The sequence below is a fragment of the Pseudonaja textilis genome, chromosome 8 (genome assembly GCF_049901715.1).
Source record: "Pseudonaja textilis isolate UNSWEBS1 chromosome 8, rPseTex1.2, whole genome shotgun sequence".
In the NCBI taxonomy this organism is placed as follows: Eukaryota; Metazoa; Chordata; class Lepidosauria; order Squamata; family Elapidae; genus Pseudonaja; species Pseudonaja textilis.
Genome location: NC_141997.1, coordinates 6,470,957 through 6,489,063, shown reverse-complemented (window position 1 = coordinate 6,489,063; position 18,107 = coordinate 6,470,957). Strand labels below are relative to the sequence as shown.

The window sequence follows — 18,107 nt, the reverse complement described above, 5'->3', positions numbered from 1 at the left end:
GGAAACATTTTGGTGTTGCTTACAGAAATGCCTCTCTGTTAACCATTATTATATTCTTGGCAGGACTAGACTTCCTGTCTCTGGAACTTCTCTGGAGTTATTTTTCCCTCCTTTGCTGGTACTTTGCTTGTGTGGGGTGACCATTCAAAGTTACAATGACACTGAAAATAGTGACTTATGACCATTTTTTACACTTACGACTGTTGTAGCATCCCCACAGTCATGAGAGGCCAGGTGAGGAGATGCGTGCCTCAATGTGAGTGATATTGAGTTGGCCATGCCCAGCCAATAACATGACCACCAAGCCATGCCAACCAACTTAGCCACGCCCACAGAACTGGTTGTTAAAAAAATTGAATCCCACCCCTGGCTGTTACATATAAGTTGGGTTGACAAAATCAGAAATGAGGAGGTGATAAGCCATGTGGGAAAGCCAAGGGAAATCATCAAAAACATAAAAAAGTGAAAGTTAGAATATTTTGGACATGTGATGCAACACCTGGAAAAATAAGGCATACTTCACTTAATTCTCCAAGGAAAGATTGAAGGCAAATGAAGTCCAGGCAGAAGAACATCATGGCTTCAAAACCTAAGGGACTAGTTTGGACAAAACTCAACAGCACTTTTTTGTGTGGCTGTTGATAAAAATAGGATCACCAACATGATCACCAACGTCTGATGACAGATATGGCACAAGAAGAAGAAAAAGATCCATCTCTCAAGTTCTTCCCAACAACCTCAGATTAGCATATGTTGGTGTTTGATGCTGTCAAAGGTATTGTGGCAGGATGTAGGCTGTTACAAGTAAATCTGCTTTTTGCAACTGTCTTATGTTGATTTTTGTCAATGGCAATGGTGTTTAAGTGGTGCTTCAGTTATTTTGGGATTGCACCCAAGGTGCCTATTACTTTAGGTATTATCTTTGTTTTCTTTTGCCACAGTCATTCTATTTCTTTTCATTATGGTTTGTCACACAGTCAGCCAGATATTCAGATTTTTTGTCCACTTATCAAGTCCTTCCCAAAGACTTGGGATAGGTAGATGTGGATGTTTGATGATGTTACAGATATTGTTGCAGGATGTAGCCTGTTCCAAATAAAGCTTCCTTTTGCAATTGACTGATGGCAAATTTGTCAATACCGATGATGCTTAGGTGGTGCCCCAGTTGATTTGAGATTGTACCCAAGGCACCTATTCATACTACCTTTGCTTTCTTTTGTCACAGTCATTCTATTTCTATTTACAAGTCTTATATTTTTGTTATCTTCCCCGGTCCTTTCTGTTCTCTTCTGTACTGCCATGTCCGTTATCCAGACTTTTTTGTCTTTCTTATCATCTGGGGTATTGTGTGGCAGGTGTCTGTCTGTTTGAATTCTAAAGTCCCAGAGCAATTTAATGTCTTCATTTTCTATGATTTTCTCTATATTCACACCAGTTCTAACTTGCAGACAAATTGTATTTTTTGCAGATGTACCATTTTTGCTACTTTTTCATGCTATTGCTGTGAAGAGATTAAACGTCCTCTTTTTTTATTAGATATTCTTATTATCGGTGTTATATATGGTTATTTTAGGTTGATTATTATGATAAACTACTGAGAGTTAATTTTTTTATTTATTTATAATTTAGATTACAAAAGCTGCTCTACTCAGCATAGACTTTGGGAGGCTTTATTGATGAAAGGGAGATACCTACCGTATCTGAACCACACTGTAACTTTTCAAAAAACACTTTCAACAACAAATTAATTATTACAAAATATTATGCTTTATATGTGATTTATATCCAAACTAAATAAAATCTTTGATTCAAGATCTAACACAATGGCACTTGATTTTAATAGGACTTACTTGGAGAATCATATATAGGATTTGAATCTGAAAACACTGCTAGTGTTCAAAAGAAATATGTAAATGGTGTACAATAATTGCCATTAATCAGAAAGGAAGCATACTTTATTCATGTAGGTTTCATGTAATCGTCTTCTTTAAGAAAGAGTAATTAAATACATTTAATGCAGTAAGATCAATTGAAATATAAATATCCAGTTATTTCCAAAGCTTATTATGCTAACTGAATGAGGTTCAACATAAGCAGAAGTTTAAAAATAATATTTACCATTTCTTTTTTGTTCATTAAGGTTTTATTTTATTATATAAAATACAAAGAAAAGAAGAGAATAGGAAATTAAAAGAAGGAAAGGCTGCAGGGAAAAAGGGTGTGAGATAAAAGGGAAAAGAGAAAAAGGAAGAAAAGGGGGCATTGACTTCCAACTCTTAGCACACAGTATAAGATAAACATACTCCAACCTCAACTTTTTAATATATAACTAGCCATTCCTATAACACCAAATCTTTCTAATCAACAAAACCAAAGTCAAAGTTTCTTTTATTTTTCTTCACAAGCACACATTCCAGAAGTGATATCCAAATAAAAGCATTTTCCTCTTTGAATAAAATAATCGATTTAACCATTCCTGCTTTATTTTCCTTGTAAGTAACTTAGTAATCTTTGCAAACTGTCACCATTTTTATTTACAAAATTCATTATATTCTTTTAAATTCTTTGACCTTACTTTTAAAAAAAGGGAAAAAGAAAGCCTTTTTTCACCTTTTGTTTTCCTTCAAAGTGCTAAACTTTTTTATTTAAAAAACCACTTATTTTTAATCAAAACTTTCTAATAATCTTTTTCTTTGACTTCTTAACATACAAGCTTTAAACTTCAGTATTACATTTAGATCCCTCCCTCCAAACTGTCCTTATAAAATAATATTTTTTCCTTTTATAAATATCCTTTTAAAAACAGAGAATTTATTTAAACTAGTACATCATTTTCTTTAATTTTCTCTTAATACAGGTACTCTCAAATACATTTTCCCTTGTAAGGCATCGACAGGTCAGGATGGGTGGTACTCTTCCATAGCTGTTTAGGACTGAGTCTGTGCAAAAGGCTTATTAGTCTAACTCTGCCCACTCCGGGTGACTCCTCCCCAATTTATGCTCAGTCCTTAGCAGCTAAGGATGTGGGTTTTGCCTCTCCTGCCTTTGGAACTTCTTTTCCAAAGGCAGCCTTCTAACAGAAATTTCCCTTTAAGGGAGAAAAAGCCTCCGTTTGCCTTTTATTTTTCAAACTTGGTACTCTGCTTCTCAGCTGCTCAGCGGGAGCCGCCAAACAGCTGAGGCCTGCTCCGGGGATCCTGAGCTGCCTGAAGAGGCCATGGGAGCCGTTTTAAGCCCTCCAGGGTGAAGAGAGCAGCTCAAACAGCCAGAGGGTCATTAGTGCAGGGCAGAGGCTTCCGCCCTATCTACGGACCTGCGGAGCTGTTTTCTCGGTGTTCTGCAGTGAACAGTTGTTGTTGCTTGGCTGGGCAGCCATTTCTGAGAGCGTGGGCGTCAGCCATGCTCCTTCCTCAACTGCAGGGTTGAAATTCTCCCCCGCAGTGAAACAAACAGCCGTGTGATCCTGTGGCTGTTTTTCTGCAGTTTCTCTGCATTTACAGAGCAACAAAACATCCAGGGAGAGTCAGTTGCTCCCTGGATGAAGATAGAAGCCTCGTGGATAGTAAGGTGGCCATCTTGAAGACTCCTCGTGGCCAGTGGCCATTTTGATTTCCACTGTTGGCCATTTTGAAACTCAGGCATCCATTTTGACCAGGCTTCGTCTTCTTCATCTTCCCACCACTTCTGTGCCTATTGTCACCGCCAGCTTCTTCTCCGTTACGGACGACATTGAAGAGTAGGCACTACATTTCTCTAATTTCCTGGTGGGGGATTGTTTCTCTGTCCTGAAGTAGACCAGGACCCTTGGCTCCCGGCAGGGCCTGGTTTCTCCATATTGCCCTAACAGACCCAGGAGGGCCTGAATCCCAGTAGGAAGAGAAATCTTTCTACTGAAGTGCATTTGGGCAGAAGAAAGTGGTGGTTGGTGTGGGGATAGAGAAGATTTCCCCTGAAGATAATTCATAAATCCCTTCATGTGCTCTCCTCCTGCCACAAATTTGGCCTTGCTGATACACCATGTCTGAAGTCCCAAGGGAAACCAGAGCTTCTAAAGCGACCAAGCCTCAAAAAGTGGCTTCTGCTGCTTCCACCAAAGGGAAGCAACCTGTAAAGAAGGCCTCAAGGGCAGAGGAGAAAAATGCTTCCAGGCGCCATCAAGCCATCAAGAAGCACATTGCCAAGGTGCATCAGGCCTCTTCTCGTGCAGTGTCTGCATGCCCCTCTTCTCCTGCTGCACTCAGTGAAGTGGATTTAGAGGAACCTGGACCTTCTTCCATACCTGATTTCCAAACTTGGTCCCCTAATATATCCAGGCGAGGCGGATCTACAATCCCTTCTGAAGGCGACAGTCATGCTGAGGATCTTCAGGGAGTTGAGGCACCTTGGTGGGAGCATGGACGTAGTGGCCAGGGGGTGGAACTCCCTTTCACTTCTACTGCTTCAGCAACCCGACCTATGGACCTTTCTGATCCAGATGTCCCACTGAATCTACAACTCCTGATTGACAGAGCGATCAGAAGGTCATATCAGAGGGTTTACAGAGAGCGACCTGACATTCGAGATGCTCTTCTGTCAGAACATGGTTCCCTTTTCCAGGGACTGGTTTCTGGATTGGCAGAGGACCTTGCTCCTGCTGCCTCTGTGGCTTTTTCATTGGTGGGGGAAACTGATCAGCCGGAATCCAATATGTCTGCGGATGAGGGCCCTTCACAGGAAGTTCCTGTGTTTTCTGGTTGCTTTAAACACACTTTGTTTAGTCCCTTGTTATTCAAGGCTAGTAACACTGCCAATTTGGAGAATGTGGACCGCCAATTTGAAGAACGTGGAACTCCCACTCTTCTCCCTGTGGAGTCAGGTGCGCTGTTTGATCAACCAGAAGCCAGGAAGGAGGTGGTTCCCTTGCCTAAGCTGTTCCTCAAGGTAATTAAGAAACAGCTTGAAGCCCCTGCCATGGGACCCAATCCTTTGGCCACTGATTGCAGGTTCTTCAATGTGGGACCGGAGCTTACCAAGACCCTTCAGGTTCCTACAGTTCTTGCTCCAGTCACAGCTTTGGCCTCATCCTCCCCTTCGGATCTGGAGGAAGTCCTCAAGGCAGAGGAAAAATGAGTGGAACAGTCGCTGCAGCAGTCCCATTTGGCCACTGCTTTGGCTGTCAAGATTTCTTGAGCGGCTTCTTTCTTCACAAGGACCTTGGTGAAATGGCTGAAGCAGCTGTGGCAGAGGATTCTCCCATCGGATGTCTGAGCCCACCAGGACATCAACAAAATCTTGACGGCAGCTGAGTTTACGGCAGATGCCACTTTATACAGCGCCAGTTTTGCTTCAAAAGCCATTGCTGCCTCTGTAGCAGCCAGGCACATGTGCTGGCTTCGCAAGTGGCAGGCTGATGGCAGGCACAAGTGGAAGTTAGCATCTGCCCCCATCCAAGAGGAAAAGCTCTTCAGTGAAATCCTTGATCCCCGCTTGATTGAAACCAAGGACAAAAAGAAAATCCTGCCTTCACTCATGAAGAGAGCAGACCATCGGACCCCGCCCTATTTCAAGTGCCCTCAGGCCAGAGGCAAGTCTTCTTCAGAGTTCCAGTGGCCATCAAGATCTGGTTATCAGTGTCAAAATCCACCTCCTGACCGCTCAGGCAAGGGCAGGCAGCAGTTTGCTTCTAAACAGCCCTTTTGAGGAGGAGGAAGTCACCTGTACCGTCGCCAGCGCTAATGCTTTCTCCATTCCCATTGGTGGTCATTTAGCAGGGTTTGCGGACCAATGGGAGGGTATTTCTTCTGATGCCTGGGTTCTATCAACCTTTAGATCTGGTCTTTCACTCGAGTTCTATTCCACTCCTCTGAGGTTTTTTATCTCCTGCCCAGTATCCAGGGATGCTGGAAGGTGGAGTTTGATGGAGTTGGCTATCCAGCATTTGCTGGACCTAGATGCCATCCAGGAGGTTCCCCTCAATCAACAGGGGTGGGGATTCTTCTCCAGAATTTTTGTGATCCCTAAGGCCTCGGGGGTGGTGGTGGTGGAGGACTATTCTCGATTTGAAACGACTAAAAAATATGTTGTTTACAGGCGTTTCAAAATGCATACTCTTTTTTTTCCATTCTAGAGAGCATTCAGCAGGGGGACTTCCTCGCATCAATAGACTTGATGGAAGCCTATTTACATGTTCCTATTTGTTCCTCCCACAGGAGGTTTCTTCGGTTCTGTTATTAGGATAAACATTTCCAATACAGGGCCCTTCCCTTTGGGTTATCTTCTGCCCCTAGGGAATTTACCAAAATTTTTGCCCCTTTGGCAGTGCACCTCCACACCTTTCCAGTGTGTCTTCAATGTTATCTGGATGACATATTAATAATGTCTTCTTTTTAGAAGGCTCAGCAGTTTACTTGAATGCCACTTTTCCTACTATATCAGTGCTGCAGAACCTGGGGTTTTCCATTAACCAGAAAAAAGTCATTTCTCTCCCACAAAGCATCTTCTTCATTTGGAAGCCATTATTGACTCAGGAATCCAATCCCACACTGCACAGGGAATTTGGACTATTTCCGAACGATCACAAAGCATCAACCCATTGGAGCTGCGAGCAGTTCACCTGGCATTATGCAGTTTTCTACCCCTTTTCCAATCACGCCACGTTCTGGTCTTGACAGACAATATCACAATCAAGGCCCACGTAAACAGACAGGGGGGTACCCATTCCAAACTTCTGATGCTGGAGACGGCCAAGTTGTTCAAGTGGGCCGAGGCCAATCTGTTTTCGCTCAAGGCAGAACACATAGCAGGGGCCTTAAACACACAAGTGGACTGGCTCAGTAGGGCCACGATAGATCAGGCAGAGTGGCGCCTACACCTGTCTGTCTTCCAGGAAGCAGTGTGGCGGTTGGGGCAACCGGTGATCGATCTATTTGCCTGTCCACTCAATGCCCAATTGCCCCGGTATATTTCAAGGTACCCGACTCAGGGGGCGGAGGCCATCAATGCCCTGCGATGTCAGTGGCCTCCCGGACTTCTATATGCATTTCCTCCACTCCCGGTAATACCCAGGTTGATCCAGAAGTTATTGGAGGAATGAGTGGAATTGATATTGGTCGCCCCTTACTGGCCCAGGCGAACATGGTTCGCAGACTTACAGGACCTGTCGAGAGAACAACCTTGGAAATTCCACCGTCAAAGGTTTCCCTCTCCCAAGGGCCAATACTTCACCCAAACCCACAATGGCTCAGTCTAGCCATATGGAGGTTGAGCGGAGCCGTTTAAGGGCCCAACAGATTTCAGAGGATGCTATTGTCACCATTCAAGCATCCAGACGGTCCTCAACAAATCATATATACGAGACCACGTGGTCCACCTTCTGTCGCTGGTGCCAGGGGTCTAAGATCGACCCAACTGCCCCATCAATAGGACAATTATTGGACTTTTTACAGGAGGGGTTGACCAAGGGCCTATCTCCAAATACTTTATGCAGACAGGTGGTGGCTTTACCCTTGGTGATAGCCTGGGGTGACCTCTGTTCCATAGCGCACCATTCACATGTCCGCAGCTTTCTTAACGGTGCTGCAAACTTAGGACCTCCTGTAATTCACCGCTATCCCACCTGGGACCTCAACAAGGTGTTAACCGCACTTACAACTGGCCCATTTGAGTCTTTAAGAACCACTAGTCTTAAATTCCTGACATATAAGGTGGCCTTCCTAATTGCAATCACATCAGCGAGGAGGATTTCCGAATTGGCGGCATTGTCAATGAGAAAGGACCTGTGCGTATTTCATGCGGACAGAGTGATTCTCTGATTGGATCCATCATTCACTCCTAAAGTAAATTCAGCCTTCCACGGAGTGCAGGAGTTGGTGCTTCCATATTTTTGTCCGAAACCATCTCATAGACTGGAGCATCAATGGCATCAACTTGACATTTGAAGGGCCTTAAGCATCTATCTAGACCGCACGGTGGCATTTCGAAAATCTGAGGCTCTATTCCTATCCTTCAACCCATCCACTTTAGGGCAAAAGATGTTGTCGACGACCATTGGTAGATGGTTGAGAGCCACCATAGCTAAAAGTTACGAATGCCAGTCCATCTCAGTTCCTAAGGGCATTACAGCCCACTCAACAAGGAGTGCGGCAACATCAGCAGCATGGGCCACACGGGCTTCCATAGACAAAATTTGCAGAGCGGCAACTTGGGCTTCACCATCTCCCTTTGTCAGAAATTATAAAATTGATGTCTATGCCTCAGCGGATGCTTCATTTGGCAGAAGAGTCCTGCAGAGGGTCCACAGAGTTTAGGAGTGGATTTCGATCCACACCGAGTCCCTCTCTAAGGTCAGGCCAAGCTTTGGTATGTCCCACTTCTGGATGCTCTGAACAGCTCATGGGAGAAAGGGCATTGGTACTTACCTGATACGCCCATTCTCTGTGAGCTGTGAAGAGCATCCAGCCCCACCCATTTCTTTCCATCTGGTGGGGTTCCGTTCCAGTCAGGGATCTAGATTAGGTGATGAGTCCCAGACTTTGGCACTCAGTCTTCGCAAAACTGGGGGACACTGAGGAGGTGTCCCATGGAGGAGGAGGAGCGTCCCGGAGTTTTAAGCCCAGCCTTTCCAGAAGAGACTGAAGCACCTCCCACTTCTGGATGCTCTTCACAGCTCACAGAGAACGGGAGTATCAGGTAAGTACCAACGGCCTTTTTCTTTCAATTTGCCAGAGAGATCTTTGTGTAGCCATGCTGGTTTCTTCTTGGATTTCTTGTTTTTCTTTCTCAGTGGTATTGTGCTGGTCTGGGCGTCTATGATCATACTTTTTAGAGTTTCCCAAGATTCTTGAGTTGTTTTCCCCTTTAGGATTTTCATCCATGGAATCTTTCCCAAGTTCTCTCTGAGTTTATTGAAATCAGCTCTTTTAAAATCCAAGACTCTGGTGACATTATTTTCTGTTGCTTGTGCTTGTGTAATGTTGAATTTTAGTATGACATGGTCACTCTCACCCAAGGTTCCTGCAGTTTCAACTCCCTCTATCACTTCTTCTCTGTTTGTAAGAAGTCCAGTATGGCTGTCCCTCTAGTTTCACCCTCTACCTTTTGGACAACAAAGTTGTCAGCTAGGTTGTTTAGGAACTAATTTGATTTCTCACTTGGTGCAGAATTAGTTTTCCAATTGATATCAGGATAATTGAAGTCTCCCATTACTATTGTTGTGTGTTTCCTGCATATGTTTGTTAGTTGGCTGGCAAAAAGGACATCTATTTTTTCTGCTTGATTGGGTGGCCTATAATACACACCTAGGGCCATGTCATTATTTTTTTCTTTTATATTGACCCATATGCATTCTAGGAGGTTTTCATCTTTGGTTTCATGCATTTATGTAGCAATATAGTGGTCCTTTACATACAGTGCAACTCCACCTCCTCTTTTATGGGGTTTGGTTTTTTTGAATAGTTTGTATCCTTCTGCCAGTATGTTCCAGTCATGGGTTTCATCCCACCAAGTTTCTGTTATTCCAACTATATCATATTTATCTTCATGGATTCGTAGTTCGAGTTCACCCTGTTTGTTCCCCAGACTTTGTGCATTTGTATATAGGCACTTGAGATCTTTATGTCTGACACTGTGTTTCCTGTCTACATAACCTCAACCTTGTTAATGTCCTTAAAGAAGAAGTCGCAAATTTGTCTTCTTTCTTTCAGTTGTGTTGAGAGGTTTATATTTGAACCATAGTAGCGAACGTTAATATCAAGTTCTTCCAAAACTGTGATAAACTCCTCTGCATTTCAGCTACTTGTGAAATTGCCATGGCAGTGTGGTAAATTCTCCACATGTTTGCATCTCAGAAGTAATTTGAGAGAATTTTTTTATCATCAGAGAACAGCTGGTCAACAAAATGGCGTATTTTATTTAGAGACCTTTCAAATATATCTCTAATACTTTGTTCCACCATCTTGGCTTCCTCTTTTAATCAGAATAAGATTTTAGCCACCCACAGCTAAGAAGATAAAGCTACCAGTTACTGAAATAATAAACTAGAATCACAGCTTTCAATCTTTATCTTTCTCTGTCAGCATTTTTTTCTCATCACACTTCCATATTTGGCTTGCCTTAGCAGCCATCTTCCTTGTTCTTTGAGGCAAAAAGAAATCTCTAAAATGGTGCAAGTCTTCAAGAAAATATAGCTGGCTGTAGCTAGAAAGAGCCTCTTTTTAAGTTGACTTTAACAAGATTAAAAGTGATTGAATGTGATTATGAAGAGAAAGGCATAAGTTACTGTCCATTTGAAAAGTGAATTTCAAAATGGCAGCTTCTTGAACTCCAAACAGATTGCAGCCCCTCCCCTCCCAGATTTTGGCATGCAGATAGCTTTGCAGTTCAATTCCAGAAGCCATTTGCTGGCTTACAACTGTATTGGAGGGTTCAGAGGGGAAGTTCTTCAACACACCCTGGCCAGGTGGGTAATAGAAACCGATGAGATGGGACGGGAAGTGACGTCGCGGTGATATCAGTCACAAGGGAACTGAGCTCTCCATCCCTGCACTGGCTTCTTCGTGATTGTGGGCTCCAGAAGGAGCCAAAACTACCCTGCAGGGGCAGTGAAGCCAAAGAAGTGAGTAAAATTTCTAGATTTTTAAAACGGAAGGAAAGGGAGGAAAAACGAAAATTTGTAAAAATACAGAAAATTGGACTTTTTAATTGGACAAATGTTGACTGTGGATAGGCATTGTAAATTGCTGGAACCACCTATATAAAAAGTTGATATTATATTTTCATTTTGGAGAAATGAGTAAAATCAAATAAGAAATGAGAAAGATAAAGTGAAAACTGGTACAAGAGCACCACCTGCTGTCAAAGGAAGTGTAATCACTGGACTTTTTCCCTTCAACCGAAAAGAATGAACTTCTGGAAATAAGCATTTCAAAAGGAATTCTTTATTGAAAGGGAGTGATCCCAGCACTAGTCAAAGCAGAGTCTAAATACTCCCAGGCATGCAATAATAGTTAGGACCCCTCCCCTTATTTAGATGTGTATTTTGTCAAGCAAAGAACCAACGTGTTAATTCCCCCCTCCCCTTCTCTGAGAACGTATCTTTTGAAGAGTTCCCAGGGAGTATCTTCCGGAGCTGGAATACGTATGGTCCCTTCTCCGCTTGCTATCTCTTCAAGAGGTGACAAATTTCTGGACATCTGGCTCCAATCCTCCAGTTGTATATCATGTGTAGGTTATACAGATTCAATACAAGATTTAATATATTCAGGTTACATCAAAAAGGATTACTTGTACCAACTCCCCACCCCCCTCTTCTTCCATTGAAGAATGGCAGATACACGGATCTGACAGGAAGGTACAATATATTCCCAAAATTCTGATGAAGGCCTGACATTGGAAGACTCAAAGGGGAGACTAAGGAAAAGTTTACCATTAAAAAGATCCCTGAAGGCTTTAATATTGACTGATTTTACTTTTGGATTATCCAGAAGAACAGATTGACCAACTTGGAGATACAAAGACTCCTGGACATTGGACACTGAACTCTTTGTTTGAGAAGTGACTTTGGCTTGAATAAAATATTGTTGGATTATTGGACAAAAAGAAATAAAAGAAACAAACAAAGATAAGTGGAATTTGGGAAGAAATTGCATTAGAAATTCAGGATATGAAGGATACTTTGACCAGAAGATGTGAGGAGATCTTGAATAAAATACAAAGCATGGTTGTAGAACTGGAAATTAGGACACAAATGACAAAGAGAAAACAGGATGTCCAGGAAGAGGAGAAGTTAACCGAAAGAGCAGTTGGAAAACTACAACAAACAAAACAACAAATAAAAAACCCAAATGATAAGATGGAGATAAAAATAAAAACAATAATGATTGAGGATATAACCAAGGGAAGTATATGTTAAGTGAAGTTAAACAGGAATTGGAATTGCAGGGAGCTTCCTTTGGGAGATAGACAGGGTTAAATGTAGATAACTTGAAAATGAGACAATTGAACTTGGTAGAGAAGGGAGAAGTGTCCAAGAGGATGGGCCAAAAAGTGATAGCATTTAGAGCAGGGGTCTGCAACCTTAAACACTCAAAAAGCCATTTGGACTGTTTGGACCCAGAATTTAACCACTGGATGCCACAAAACCTGGGTGGGCATGGCCAACTTGATCTCACTCACTCCCACACAGTCACATGACCCCCCCATAGCCATTGCCTACTCAGCCACAAAATCCTTCTCTCTCGCTCTATGTCTCTCTGTATCTCTCTGCCCCTCTCCTTCTCTCCCTCTCTCTCTGTATCTGTCTTTCTCCCCCCTCTGTATCTCTCTTTGTATCTCTCTCTCCCCCTCTCTCTGTATCTCTCTCTCCCCTTTCTTTCTCCCCCACTCCCTATCTTCCCTCCTCTATCTCTCTCCTCTCTTCCCCCCTCTTTCTGTATATCTCTCTCTCCCTCTGTATCTGTCTCCCCCCCATATCTGTCTCTCTTTGTATCTCTCCCCCCTCTGTATCTTTCTCTCCCTTTCTCACGGGGGAATGACGACATGGCACGGTGATGGCCGGAGCCTTAGTGCAGGAGAGAAGCTGCATCCTGTTAAGACCCTCTTTAAGCAAGCAGCTGCCCTCTCCATGCGTGCCTTTGCTACGCTTTGGTGCTCACTTAAGGAGGGTCTCCCTATGTGTGTGCACCCTCCCAGCCCCACCACAGCCCCCAGTCACAAGAGGAGAAGGAGGGGGGCAGAGTCGCCTGAAGGGAAGCCTCTGCTGCAGCTGGCTATCATTCCTAAGCCAGCCCAGATTTCCAGAAAGAAGAAATAAAAGGAATAGTCAAGAGCCCCAAAGAGAGCTTGCTGGCTTGTCCCAGCCATGGCTTTCCTAGAGAGAAGAGATGCAGAGACTGAGACCGGAAGAGAGATACACACATACAGAGAGAGGGACAAAGAGAGAGGGGGAAAACCGACTCACAGGCGAGTATTTTTGGCAAGGGCGCTCCATCTTTCTTCAAGCCTGAACCTTGGGGTGGGGTGTTTGTTCTGACCCAGGCTTCATCAAACTTAATAAAACATAAACTGAATTTAAAAGTAAAATCTATTTTAATGCGACGCTGGGAATTACTTGAATTCTCAGCCAAAACTAATTATACACAGTTCCTCCGGATAAGAGCACGCCTTTCAGTGCTGTAGAATGCTGCCAAAAAAACAGAAGTCCAATTAAGGCTAACATAAACCAACCCCAAAACCCAGAAAAAAACCAACCAGAGTATAGAGCTTCACAAAGCTTCTGCAAAGCTTTTCATCATTCATCTTTTATCCCTTATAGGAGGGGCATGGGATGCCAGTCCCTTCAGTTAGAAGGCAGAAGAGCTATACCACAGGGAAAAATCCTTCAGATATCTCTCCCCAGACATGTGTTCAGTTAGCCATCTTCTGATTTTTGTACATTAGTTTTCCACAACTATGATGTAAAACAAAATAGAAATAATTGCTGCTGCAGTAAATAAGTCTGGGTTATCTATTTCAGCAATATCCTCTGTTTGTTATCTGCATAATCCAGAAATAAAATAATAATTAAGAAGTCTATAAAATGTGTTAAACACACCAGATGCAATGATTCATTTTCAAAATGCTTCCAGTTCTTTGTATTCACATTTGAATTCACATAGTAATATAACCATTCCATCAGAAAATGTGAAAGCTCTGAGCTGCTCTGTTCAAATTAATTAAAGGGAAATCAATAGAGATTTGGAGGAAGAATGTAGACCATATAAACATGTGCTGGCTATTCACTTAGCTTGAGAAAGGAAAACAAGAACTCCAGTTGGGAAATTTTTTAAAAAAATACTTACCAGAGAGTATCAGGACTATAGACTAGGTTGGAGAATTAGAAAACATCTTGGACAAATTGGTATGATGTTGCCAAAAAAAAGTACATGGATATGACCATGCAGGGATCTATTCAATTCAAACACAATCAGTGGTGGAATTCTTTTTTTTTTTTTACTACCGATTCTGTGGGCATGGCTTGGTGGACGTGGCAGGGAAAGGATATTTTAAAATCTACAGTCAGAGGTGATATTTGCCAGTTCTCTGAACTACTCAAAATTTCTACTATCAGTTCTCCAGAACTGGTCAGAACCTGCTGAATACCACCTCTGAACACAATTGTAGTTAATGGTGTGGGACTATTATTGATTTGTTTCATTTTTTTTAGATAAGGAAGGAGTTTTGATCTGATTGCAGCAAAGTTCTTTTTTGCTCCTAATAGAGAGAGAACTTCTGAACTGAAACTTGTTTGCTTTCTTAAAGGTGGGGAGAGTCTATTTGGATGTATGAAAAGACAGAAGCAATGAACCCAGGATGTTTCTTTTGCCAGAAGTTAAATTAAGTTGTGCAAAATAGTGTTGGGGAATGTTAACAATACTTTAATGCATTTTTAAAAAAAAATTTCAGAGGGTACTTATTACTGTTTTGGTTATCAAATCCTGCTTGCTTGGGCAGATAAGAAAAAACATTAAGTTGTTCTAGTTGCCACTGCTGTTCTGTTGCTATAATGCAAGATTATCAAATGATAAATAATATGTGTGTTTTTTTTCCCCTCTCTCCCTTGTAGTTGCATTCTGCTGTGACCAGGATCCAAGTACAAAGACCTGGTTTCAATTACACATTTGCTCATATCTGCATCCTAAATAATGACAAGTCCTGCATAGTGGATGATATTGTACATATCCTGAAGGAACTGAAGGCTGCTCGCTTGTCTAATCAAACTAATTTTGCTATCACATATCCAATCACACACTTAAAGGATGGCAGGGAAGTATACAATGGGCATCAGCTTGGTGGAGTCACTGTGCACAGCAAAGATCGGGTAAAGTCTGCTGAAGCTATTCAGCTTACCTATTACTTGCAGGCGATCAATTCCTTAAATGACATTGTAGCAGAAAAGTGGGAATCCAACTTCTGTGACACAGTAGAACTTTTCCAGAAATCCAACCGGAATGTCACAATGTATCCTTTCACTTCATCATCCCTTCAAAAAGACTTCCAGAAGACAAGTAGGATATCAGAACATTACCTAACCACAAGCCTGGTCCTTGTGGTGACCTTGGCAATGCTCTGTTGTTCAATGCAAGACTGTGTCCGCAGCAAACCTTGGCTTGGCCTCCTTGGCTTGTTAACTGTGACTCTGGCCACTCTCACTGCAGCTGGAATCATTAATCTGACTGGTGGGAAATATAATTCTACCTTCCTGGGAATTCCCTTCATCGTGTTAGGTAACTATATCTCATTCTGTTATTACTGTGGATTTTTCTGCAATATTTTTTGATCTACTCTATTATGGCGAAAACAAAAGAGGGCATTATGAAGTACTCTAACAATTTGCTAGCCCTCTCATTTTGTTTAATCATTAGCAATCATTCAGAATAAGGATGCCTTATTTATGCTTATTTTGTAGTCAATAAATCTTCAGAAATTGTTGCCTATCTTTGTTTACTTTGCTATGGCATATTCAACATTAGTCAAAATACAAGGAGTTTAAAGGGGGGCAATAGATATATCACCATCCAGTCTAGCTAAGTTCAAGCAAGAGATATGTCTAATCCCGTGATGGCGAACCTATGGCACGCATGCCACAGGTGGCATGCAGAGCCATTTGTGCTGGCACAAAAGCTGCAGGCCAACTTACCTCAGTACGCATGTACGTGCCTCACAGCTGATTTTCAGCTGGTTTGAGGCCTTTTTTGGCCTTCCAAAGGTTTGAGGAAGGCTTCTGCAGGCCGAAAACTAGCCTCGTTTCATCATTTCCTGTTCTTCCAAAAATACTGGAAGTGACAAAATGGGGCTAGTTTTCAGCCTGCAGAAGCCTATCCCAAGCCTTTGGGAGGCCAAAAAGTCAGCTGTGAGGCGCAGTGCAGGTAAGGAGGCGGTGCGGGGTGGGGATTACGTGCAGATGTGGAGGGGTGTGCATTGCCTTCTGGGTGCTGGCACACGAGTGCGAGCGTGCAAGTGCATGCACAATTTTGGCACAGGAGCCCAAAAGGGTTAGCCACCACTGGTCTAATCCATGTCACTCTAAAAATTCTCCAGCTCACTTTAAAACCCAGAATTAAGTTTGAAAAAGCAGAGATTGAAAGTATAATATGAAAAGAACACAAATGCTGTAGTTTGTTTTATTTTTTATAAGCAAGCTAAATGGGATGCAGACATTTCCCTGTTCAAGGTTCAGCTTATTCAAGATGGGGAAAAGAAAATGATGAGAAGAAGGGGCTGTTGTCTCTCCTCTCCCATTATGTTATCTCTTCTGGACTTGTTGCCTCTATTGTTAGTAGCAGCACCTGGTTTTTGAGGCCCAAATTGCTAGTACTATACTGATCTGCCTTCTCCCCTGATATATCGATACTTTGAAATAATTTAAAACGTTAGTTCTGTTGCTTAGTCTCTTGGCAAAAAGAAACAACTGCTTTAACATTTTAAAGGTGCTTTATACTTCATATTCTTGTATTTTCCAAAGCACTGTGGTGAAAATTTTGCCCACTTCTGATTTATATAAATAGCAGGAAAATTGATTTTGTCCTTTGCTTCATTTTAGGACTGTTCCTCCATAGCAGTTTGTATTGTTTAAATGTCACTCTGACCACAGAGTGTGATTGGAGTTTTGTGGAAATCCAGAATTAACAATGGCAATTATATTCAGACCCTTGTCTTTTGCCAAGAAAATTGAAATTCGTTCCAAATTGCCACATTTTGCTCAGGATAGATAGTTTAATTCAGTGTACACTCTATTATCATTTATGACATGTTGTTTCTGTTGAAGAGGGTTGGCTTCCACTTTTATGATTCTATATGGTCACCATGAGGCTTCAAGGGAGTCTTTATTTAGTAAATTATAAGGAATAGAAACTAAGCTGGTCCTAGCATAATTTTTCTCCACAACTATGAACAAAGTAAACAATACCCAAGAAAGATGTGATAGAGAAAAATAGATATTTCACTCCAGAAATTGTGCTTGGCTCACATACAAAATTTTGTACAGATTTTCTTACTAAAATAGTTGTTTCTATAAAAGTAGTGCCTCTAATGTCCAGTTATCCTCGGCTGAATATCAGACTCTTCCAAAAACAATCTACAAAGGGAAGAAATGCAGTCCGAACTCAAAGTACAGATAAATTAGAAATAAAAAAACCAATACAAGCCACGCTGAAGTAAACTAACATTAAATTAACAGATAATAAATTGCAGACTTCCAAAAGATAATGAAGCACACAAAGTTAGGAGGATGCCAAAACCCAGATAAGCCTCAACAAAGATAATGCATGCTTTGCTTCCAGCCAAGTGCTGTGTGCAAACCCCTTCTTATATTCTGTTCTCCCAGCTGCAACTAATGAAAGGGATCAGGGCCCTTTTCTCTCCTGTAAGCCATGTTGCTCCCTTCTCCGTTCCTCCCTGCGTGCCCTAGGATGAAGCCCTAGGTGGCCCTGGGTCTGCCTCTGAATGCCCAGCCATACTGTGCCCTTTCCCTCTTTCTTCCACAGCCACCGGAGCCAGTGTCAGTATACAGGCATTTGAGTTCTTTATTATTGGTCTTGTGTATGTTTTTTATATCTCCTACTTTGTAACTGAGATTTCCATCCTTTCCATCACTCTCTATTTCATTATGTACCATAAGACGCACTGTATTTTTCAGAGTATAAGATGCACCAGACTATAAGATGCACCTTGGTTTAGAGGAGGAAAATAAGAAAAAAATATTTTGTCTCCGTGCATCCCGTTTTTGCCCTCCTTGACGTCCTGTGGCACACTGCAGGCCAAAAACACACCCATTTTTGGATTCCAGAGGCCTCTGTGTGTCCTATTTTTACCTTCCCTGGTGTCCAGAGGTACTCTGCAGGCCAAAAACATGCCCATTTTTGGCCTCTGGAGCCCTCCTCGCTGGGGAGGGCAAAAAGAGGACCCATGGAGGCCAAAACCCACTCATTTTTGGCCTGCAGAGTGCCTCTGGATGCCAGGAAAGGCAAAAACAGGATCCATGAAGCCTCCGTAGGCCCAAAATGTGCCTGTTTTGGGCCTGCAGAGTCCTCTAGGTGCCGGGGAAGGCAAAAATGGGACACACGGAGGCCTCCAGAGCAGTGGTGGGATTTAAA

The 18,107-nt window shown here is 42.4% G+C and overlaps 1 protein-coding gene across 1 annotated transcript in view; it reads left to right on the top strand.

The window, feature by feature from the left end:
- The window catches only part of PTCHD1 (patched domain containing 1), an 83,089-nt gene that overhangs the window by 50,704 nt on the left and 14,278 nt on the right, over positions 1 to 18,107 (top strand). Inside the window, exon 2 of the mRNA XM_026714279.2 lies at positions 14,579 to 15,239. Within this exon, the coding sequence (XP_026570064.2) occupies positions 14,579 to 15,239 (661 nt within the window). The remainder of the gene's footprint in view (positions 1 to 14,578; positions 15,240 to 18,107) is intronic.